The 8910-nt window shown below is 53.6% G+C and overlaps 1 protein-coding gene across 1 annotated transcript; it reads left to right on the plus strand.

Moving 5' to 3' along the window:
• Positions 1 to 3948: 3948 nt before the first annotated feature.
• On the plus strand, positions 3949 to 6657 carry PTMS (parathymosin). Its single transcript, XM_090149128.1, has 5 exons — positions 3949 to 4220; positions 4867 to 4938; positions 5635 to 5716; positions 5886 to 5950; positions 6470 to 6657. Exons 1-5 carry the CDS (start codon positions 4173 to 4175, stop codon positions 6518 to 6520), a joined length of 318 nt encoding a protein of 105 aa, XP_090005254.1. The 5' UTR covers positions 3949 to 4172; the 3' UTR covers positions 6521 to 6657.
• Positions 6658 to 8910: the final 2253 nt, after the last annotated feature.

Consider the following 8910-nt stretch of genomic DNA (forward strand, 5'->3'; position numbering starts at 1 on the left):
ATTTCTGAAAATTTAAGAAAAGCTGAGGCAAATACAAGGCCTTCTGCTCTTCTGCTGTTCAGCAAGTAGCATGGAAGAGTTTTGGAACCACTTTTGAGTTAGTTGTCAGAATAACATTCTTAGAATACCCTCATACCCAAGTATGATGTTTTGGTTTTGCTCAGAGTTACTTTTACCTTCACCATAAACTAATAACTCCTCCACCTGACTACAGTGGTACTACGACAAGACTAGGAAGGTATTAAAACAAAATTAATAAATGCATGTGCTAAAAATATAAAAAATACATACCATACAAATACACAGCCACATACTCACTATGAAGATGCATCCTGGAAAACTTAAAATTTAATATCAGTAGAAATAAACCATACTTTCACAAAAGTAAATGCATGAAAAGCTAGAAAACACCATCACTGTACACAAATGTGTAAGTACTGCAGATGTACACACCCACAAAAACACAAAGTACAAACAGCATGCTACACAAAAATGGTAACTAACAGAGATAATTACATACCCAGGCAGCAGACATGCATATTGTCAGTGTTCTCAGTGACATATCACGCAACTTCTGTACCTCCATCATCCTGTCTAAAGGCTGAAGGCTCCAAAAAAGATGGAATATATTCTGCTGAGTTTGCAAAGCAACTTGAAGCAAAAACTGCTGAACATACTGAAAAGTGATTTACACCTGCACATTGCGTGATGAGTATAGTTGCATATACCAAAAAGATGGGAGAGAGGAGCAGAGAAAAGTAAATTGATCCAGTAGACAAAATGCAGAGAGGTACCAATGTGATGGAAGAACAGAAGGCCTGAGAAATACTTTCAGGAGTCAATGAAAGGATACCCACAGGGCCTAAGTGAAGGAATTGCATGCTAGAAGCCATTGAAATCCCACTATCAGGGTCCGAGAGCAGATGGGATACAGAAACAGGGATGTCCCCAGGCACGAAGAGGAGTTTCACATAGGATATGAGGGAAAAAAAGTACAGGCATGCAGGGAAAAATGGGACATGAAGAACGAAGGGGACATGAGCTGAATTCTGTACGTACAAGAAAGGAAAACAGAGACAACATGAGAGCAATGGCCATGGGAACAGCACTGACAAAGAATACAGATATGTAGCAAAAGATCAGAATCAATCTGAGTAAAAACTGCAAAGAGAATATGGTGGGGAGTCTGAATAGGAAGAAACAAGACTGCACACTGAGTACTGGAGAATACACAGGGGGAAGGAAGAGGTCACAGACCTAACCAAATGGTCCTTTCACAGGTGGCTGGAAACATACTTCCCTCCCATGAACTGCCGTCTGTGTATTTGCATCTGAGGGCGTGTTGCCTGTGTCAACGTAACTCTTTGGGCACAGTATCATCACCAAATACAATCTTCATTTTTTCTTCTCTGGGATGTTGTGTTGAGGCCTGCTTGTGCATTAGCATGGATGTGTCTCTGGTACGGGATGCGTGATGGTGCAGGAGTTGAGGATGCAAAGATAAGGACAAAAATCCTGGATTGGTGCAAAGAACAGCAGAGCTGTGAGTCATGCATTTGTGACAAGGAGAAGCAGAATATGACAACATCCAGCCATCAACTTCATTTTTTTTTTTTCCCTCCTATTTTTGAATGCAGCTCCAGAAATGAAGATTTACTGTTTCTTGCCGAAAAGAGGGATGAAAGTGGAACCAAATGCCAGGGCTCAAATTCTGACAGCACATAGACCTGAAAAGATGGCTAGAGGGGCTTATAAAGCAGGAGGAAAAACAATGCATGCATTTTCATGATGTGTTCTCCCTCTATTAGACTGGATCTGCATGTCTGAGTTAAGTACAATTTCCTTGGGGCAGGCAGCACGTCCTGTATACAGCTAAGAAGAACACAGCTTAGTCACATTATCTGAGGGGAAGCTGCTGTAGCTGTGGAGGAGACAACAGACGACAAGGCAGGGATCCTGAATCTGTCTCACCCATGTGGTCTTTTATCCTTCCTACTTTAGGAGATGTGTACTTATTACTCTCCCTATGTACCAACCTCCTTTTCTATCAAGCACATCTGATCACAGAATCACAGAATTGTAGGGGTTGGAAGGGACCTCCAGAGATCATCGAGTCCAACCCCCCTGCCAAAGCAGGATCCCTACACCAGGGAAGCTCAGATCACCAGTTCTAGGCTCAGACATAGTACTGAGTTGTACCAAGTTTGAAGGGTTCACGTGCCTCACTGGAAGGCCACATGGGGCAGCAGGCACCACCTCAAGCTGCTGGCATTTAAGAAGTGTTTGGATATAGCATTTGAGTTATGAAGGGTCCAGCATGGGGCCAGGAGTTGGGCTCAAGGATCCTTGGAGGATTCTTCCAACTGAGGATGTTCTGTGGCCCTATGATTCTAACTGCTTTTCCCAGGCGGCAGGATTAGTGAACGTGCCTCGTAGCTAAGGCCACGCTGATGGCTATGTACGCAGGCACTCACGCCTTCACCGTTCAAGCCGATCAACACGAGCACAAAGTACGGCTATTTGCTATGCACCAATTTCCTCAGCCACAAATTCCTGCAGACACGACACACAACCCACCGCCCTGCTGAAAAGACTCGCTCTAAACGAGAGCTGCATCGGCGCGGCTGGGCCGTCCTTTCCTCTCCCGCCTCACCCTTCCCTTCCCAAGGGCCGTCCCCGCCCCCAGCCCCCGCCGCGCCCGGTCCTGGAGCCGGGGCCCCTTTCTGCCGGCACGGCATCGCCCAAGCGGGCCGGCAGGTGGCGCCGCTGCACGCCTCCCGCCGCCCTCAATAACCGAGCAACGCAGACGGCGGCACTGTCGTCAGCCCCGCGGCAGCGCCCGGCCGGCGGGCTCAGAGCGGCGGGCAGCGAGGAGGCCGGGCCGCCCAGGGAGCAGCCGCAGAGCCCCGCGGAGGGCGCGGGGCTTCGTACTCCGCCGCGGTCGCTGCCGTACGGCCGCGGACGAGCCTCCTGCAGCGCGGAGCTCGGATTTAGGCGCCGACGACTCGCAGGGGACCCGTACCTCCCCCGAATGCCACCCGTCGTCCAACCCGCCGTGGGTGGGAAGGCAGCCGTGAGGGAGGGCTGGGACGGGCTGAGGGACGAGCACGTCGCCCCGTCCTCGCGCCGCGCCCGCATCCCCACGTGCCCTCCCCTGCTCCTCGCGGCAACGGTCCCCGCGCCCCCTCCCCCACGCGAATCCTCCCCCCGACGACCAATAGGAAGCCTGTTGCCAGGCAAACTGCTCATTTGAATGGCCCAATCGGACGCCCACCCTCGGTTCCTCCTTATATGGGGAAGCGGGATGCGCTAGCCGCCCCTCCCCCACCCACTTCGACCCAGCAAGCGGCTCCGCCCCGCCCCGCCCCCTGCCTCCGCCGCAGAGCGCGGGAAAAACAGCCTCCTGCCCGCCCCGCCCCCACCGCGGGTCCGCGCGGGGCCCCGGCCCGGCAGGACGCGGCCGCGGGGAGGAGCCCCGCCTGGCAGCGCTTCCAGGGGGAGGGCGGCAGCCGAGTGGAAAATTCCAGGCGGGAGCGGCACGAGCCAGCCCGTCGCCAGGCTGCTCGGCCGCCCCGCCGCGCGTCCCCGCAGCACCTCCCGCCGAGCCCGCGCCGGCCGCTCGTTCCCGGGCGATTCCCGCGGCGCGAGGAGCGGCGCGCCTCGGCCCGCCCGTTGCCCGGGCGAGGCGTGCGGGCGGCGCGGTGCCGGGGCGGCTCCTCCCTCGCACCTCGGGGCCCTCTGCGAGCGCGGGGCGGGCCGGCCCGGCCGAGAGGCACCGCGGCGCCGTCGCCCCGCCGAGCGGCGGCGGGACGCCGTGCGGGGCCGGCGTCTGACGGCAGGCGGGCGGTCCGCCGTCCGTGCCGACCGTACATTGTTCTCAAGGCCCGCTCCGCCGACGGCCGCCCTCCGCCTCCCTCCCTCCCTCCTCCGCCCTCTCCCCTCCCTTCGCCAGGTCCCTCCTTCCCTCGTCAGCCGGCGCGGTATAAATCCCCTCCGCCGCCGTATCCCCCATCGCGGCAGACCTAGGCACTTTGGCCCCGGGGCGGGAGCCGCGCTGCCGGACCGCTGGGACTCGGAGCTCCCGCCGCGTGCCACCCTCCCCCCCTCCCAGCGCCCTCTCTCCTCGGGGGTCCCCGACGTTCGCGAGCGGCCCCAGCGCTGCCCCTGACGGGATGTCGGAGAAACGCGTCGAGGAGGCGCCGGCGGAGCTGAGCGCCAAGGTGAGACCCCCCGCGGCTCGCTCCCGCCCGCGGCGCGCGCCCCCGTCGGCCGCCCCCTCCCAGCGGCCCCGACCGCCCGGCCGACGGGGGGGGCGCGCGCGGCCCTCCGCCAATGGGGAGCGGGGGCGGGGGGCGCGAGGGCCCGCGCGCGGGATCCCGCTCGGCGAGGTTGGGGGGGGGGATGGGGCGGAGCGGCGCGGGGCCGAGGGGGGCGCGGGGCGCTTGCGGCGCCGCTCCGTCCCGCGGATCTGGGAACGCGCGAGGGGCCGCGCGCGGCTTTAGCGGACGACAGAAAAGCGGAAAGCCGACCAAAACGGAGCGCAAAGGTGGCGGCCGGACGGCCGGAGGCGCGCCGACAACCTGCCGCCCCGCTCCGGCGGGAGGAGGCCGGGGGCGGGCGCCTCGGCGCGAGAGGGCCGTCCCCTGGTCCGGGGCCGCCCTGCCCGGCGCCGCGCGGCCGGCCCCGAGGCGTGCCGCCAGCCGGGCTGCCCCGAGCGCTTGGGAGAGCCGGGCTGCACGCCGGGTGCCGTCCGCGCCTCCGTTCGGCGTCTCCTGCCCCGAGCTCTCTTTGTCTGGGACCGCGCGTCCGATCCGCTTCGTTTCTGGCCGCTGAGCGCTGCCATGTTTTTCCCTATCTCGCGTGTAGGAAATGAAGGAGAAGAAGGAGAAATTGGAGGAGAAAGCAGTCCACAAAGAAAAGAAGAAAGAGGTAGTGGAGGTGAGGCGTGGAGTGATCTCTGCGAGGAGCGGTTGGAGAGATGGGCTTTGGGAGGGTCGTCGGCGTGAGTCGCTGCAGGAAGTGAGAGTGAAGGGAGGTGGAGGAAGAGAACAGAGCAGAGGGGGAGAACAAATGGACGGGACTAGGGTAACTGTGGGAATTAGTCTTGAAGAACTCGGTGTAGTGAGCACTGCCCATGTGCAGGAGGATCGAAGAGGAGAACGGAGACAGGGCAGGTGGGAGTCGGGAGGTGGCAGCAAGGGGATGCGGCACTGCATCTCAGGTATCCCTTGGTGCGTGAGGAGCTTGGGCTGAGGGAGCAGCAAGGAGATGCATGGGTTGGCAGAGATCAAGAGCATCTGGAATAGATGTTCAGCTAGCACCTGCTGTCATTAGCTTGTAACCAGAAAGATGTTTCTACGTGTGTTATGATATGAGCTCACACATGTCACAGGTTCAGAAGGGAATGGGGGGATTGGTTTTGTCAAGGAGGCATGAAGGGAGGAGGGCTTTGGCAGTGTGGGACAGCTGATGTGGGAAGGACAGGGTCTGAGTAACAGTGCAGAGGTTGCTTGCTTGGTGCGTGCTTTCAGCTGGAGGCTGGGGTGGCAGGGATGTTCTCACTCTTGCAGCAAAAAGCACATGGGAACGTCATCCTGACAGTAGTTTCTATTCTGACAAATTTGTTTTGCTTAGGATGAGGAAAATGGAGCTGAAGAGGATGAGGAAGAGAATCCAGAGGATGTGGATGAAGAAGAAGGTGGTGAAGAAGATGACGGTGGGTATGATTAGCATAGGAAGAATGGGGAGTTTGCAGGGAGGGCAAATTTTGGGGAAATAAAAGAACAAGGAGGGAAATTCCTCCTCTGAGCTCTTTAACTGTGAGATTACATTTCCTTAAATGCTACTTTAATTAACTTACGATTTCTGCTCTTGGTTGTGCTTAGAAGGAGACGAAAATGGGCAAGAGCAGGACGGACATGCAGAAAAACGATCTGCAGAAGAGGAAGAGGTAAGTGATTGTGTGGGTAAAGGCAGTGAGAAGCAATAAGCTGGCCATGTGGTGTGCTGATGAAGTCCATGAGGATGCTTTTGCTGAGCATCTCAGTTCATCTTTGCATCTCATTGCTGTTTCAGCAGCAGATGGGTAAACAAATCTGATGTGGCAAAGGGACAATAAAGCCTCATGGGTTCTTGGTGGGATCCAGGGCCAGTTGAGCTGCTGGGTGATGACCCTGGTAAGACCTGTAATTTCTGGGCTGCAGGCCAGGGTTTGTGTGAAGTGGTGTAAGCCTGTGCTTGCTACGCCTCCTGAAAGCAGCAGTGCAGGTGCTCCTGCAAAAGAAGCTGTCCACGTCTTAACTGTTGTCAACGAAACAGTCATCAGACGCTCAAAATACTTTAAAGAGGGATGGATTTCGGGTGGCCAAATGGATTTTTGTGTGGAGGAAAGAGCAGCAGTAAGAATTGTGTGGAGAAATTATGTCCTGGTGCAGTGACTGCTGGTAACTTTTCTCTTTGTCATACTCAGGATGAAGTGGATCCAAAGAGGCAGAAGACAGAAAATGGGTCCTCCGCTTGAGTCCTTCCCTCCCATTTCCTTTGTTCCGTCCATCTCTCCTCCTCCATTCCAGCCTGTGCTTGCACTGTCCATTAGCCTCTGGCTTCACACAATCTCAGATGAGGAAAGGTTAGAAAAGCTCTCAAACAGGGAATACAGCAGTCTCCTTCCCATCCAAAGATCCAGCCCATCTATGATGTTCCCCACCTGAAATTATTTCACCTCCCCACATCTTTCCAGCTCTGCCCCACATACAAATGAACCTCTTCCCTCAAGAATCTCATCATTTTCCATCATGGCCCAATGCGTAACCTTGTCAGCCTATATGACTGGCTGTTCACATGGCAAGCACCTCTCATTCCTTTTCACTTGCCCTCCCTCTCCACTAGTGTGACTGAGATTCTTGACAGCTTCTGCTCCCAGGACCTGCTGTCAGTCAGATGTTCTCCCTGAGTCCAGGAGGCTGCGGGCACAGATCTCATGGTGCATTTTCCAGTCCTAGGCCTCCTCTCATTTGCTTTCCCATTGAACCCTGAGAGACAAGTAAAAAGAATATTACAAGCAAATAATGGTTCTGTTAAACCATATGCAGAGATGGGATTTATCTTAAGCTTTTTTTTTTTTTCAAGTTTACATGACAGCAAGCTGACCCTCGTGAATTTTTCAGAAGAAAAGGGTTGTTTTTATATATGAATTTCATCTGAACTGCATATTTTTTTAATTTGGAGGCTTTTTTAAAACAAATCAAGAGATCAATAAATTGGGGACCAAACTTTGATTTCCATTTTTCTGTTGAGATTCTCTTGTGACCATTTTTTGTAAATTAAAGGCAGTATAGCCACAGCATTTTCTATGGCACAGACATCACGAGGATTATAGATATAAATATATATATTGTTTTCAACTAGCACTGTAAATAAAAGCGTTTAAAAATATTTCAGACAACCGGTGTGGATGGTTGTGTCTATGTCTTAGGTTATGCTCTGACCGGTAGAAGTCAGGCTGTGGAAAAAACAGGATGGCTTGAATAGCAGCTGGTGGAAAGAAGTCAGTTAAAAAACCTGTGATAATTATTTAAATGGCACCTGCGTGCTGCAAATCAGCATGCATGGGTTATGCTCCCTCTCTCACACAGCTCCATCTGCCAGGCACTTGCAGTGAGGATATGTGTTAAGGTAAAGCTTTGGGGCTGTCACAAGGCTCTGGAAACAAACCGAACCTCTGTACCAGATGATGGTGGCTCAGAAGTGGAGCCTAAGCTGTGCCTGCTAGTTGTGTGCAGGCAACTGCTGCTCTGCAGCATCCCTGCCCCAGCTGGCATCAAGCATGACCTGTGCAGTATCAGTCACAGAATGAAAGGGAAGTGTTTAGAGTGCAAGAGCTTCAGTTCTTTGTCCCACCAGCTGCCTGGGAGAAATCTGTCAAATAATTGTCTTTTATCTTTGGAGACCTTTAAAGTTGCTGTTACTGTTTCTTCCTTTTTAAACTCGTATTTTGGCAGTCACACAATGAGTGACCAAGCCTGGGAGCTGTAAATAATACCAACTTTTGTCTGAGCATCAGCAGCTTTGTGCATGCCCAATGACAGCAACAGATGAGATACTGGCAGTACAAACAGTCACTGGTCTCTGGAGATGCAAGCCATCCATTGTCATTTTCTCCAAATGTTCCTGTTTGGCTGCAGGACTGGCCTGGCATGCAGAGTGACAAGTATATGGTGCAAATGGCACAGCTGCTGCCAACCCTATTCCCACCTATGCAGGTCTCTGGGACAGCCCCATCTCCAGCTGAAGCCATACACTGGGCTCTGCGTTTGGGAGCTTTGCTGCAAAGCTGTCATACCAACACAGGCTGTGTTCGTGCAGCTCTGTCCTGTTTCATGGAGCGCTCAGTAATTGCAGCCACCTCCATTTTGGCCATCTCCTCAGTGAGCAGCATTTCAAAAGCAGGTAGCTCTTGCATCAGGCTGACTTGCAATACCTCTCCCTGCTCCTGCTCCCCCTGGGCACTATGATGAATGTGCTGATTCAACCCGCGCGTATCGTTTAACTACGCTTGTGCAATTTTGTATTCCTACTATTGCTCCATTTAAAAAAATTGATAGATTCCAGTCCCCACTCATTTCAAAATACTTTCACGTTGGAGCAAGTCCTCGGGATTTGCCCCAGATTTTGCTGACCAGACAACTTTTACTGTTTGGTACCAAATATAGATCATTAGAGGATAATCCAACCTCTACAAAATCCCATTCCAATTTCCATGCATCTTCCCAGCAGTGGTGGCATAGTCTGAGTAGTGAGGAGTGCTTGTGCAGATGAGGTGAAGGAGGTCTCTGCTTTCCACATGAGTACAACATCAGCATCTCTGTATCTATCCATCTAATCACCCTTAAGTAAGTGTGGCAGCACCTG

The sequence above is a fragment of the Phasianus colchicus genome, chromosome 1 (assembly GCF_987193195.1).
Source record: "Phasianus colchicus chromosome 1, bPhaCol1.hap1.1, whole genome shotgun sequence".
NCBI classification, from domain to species: domain Eukaryota; kingdom Metazoa; phylum Chordata; class Aves; order Galliformes; family Phasianidae; genus Phasianus; species Phasianus colchicus.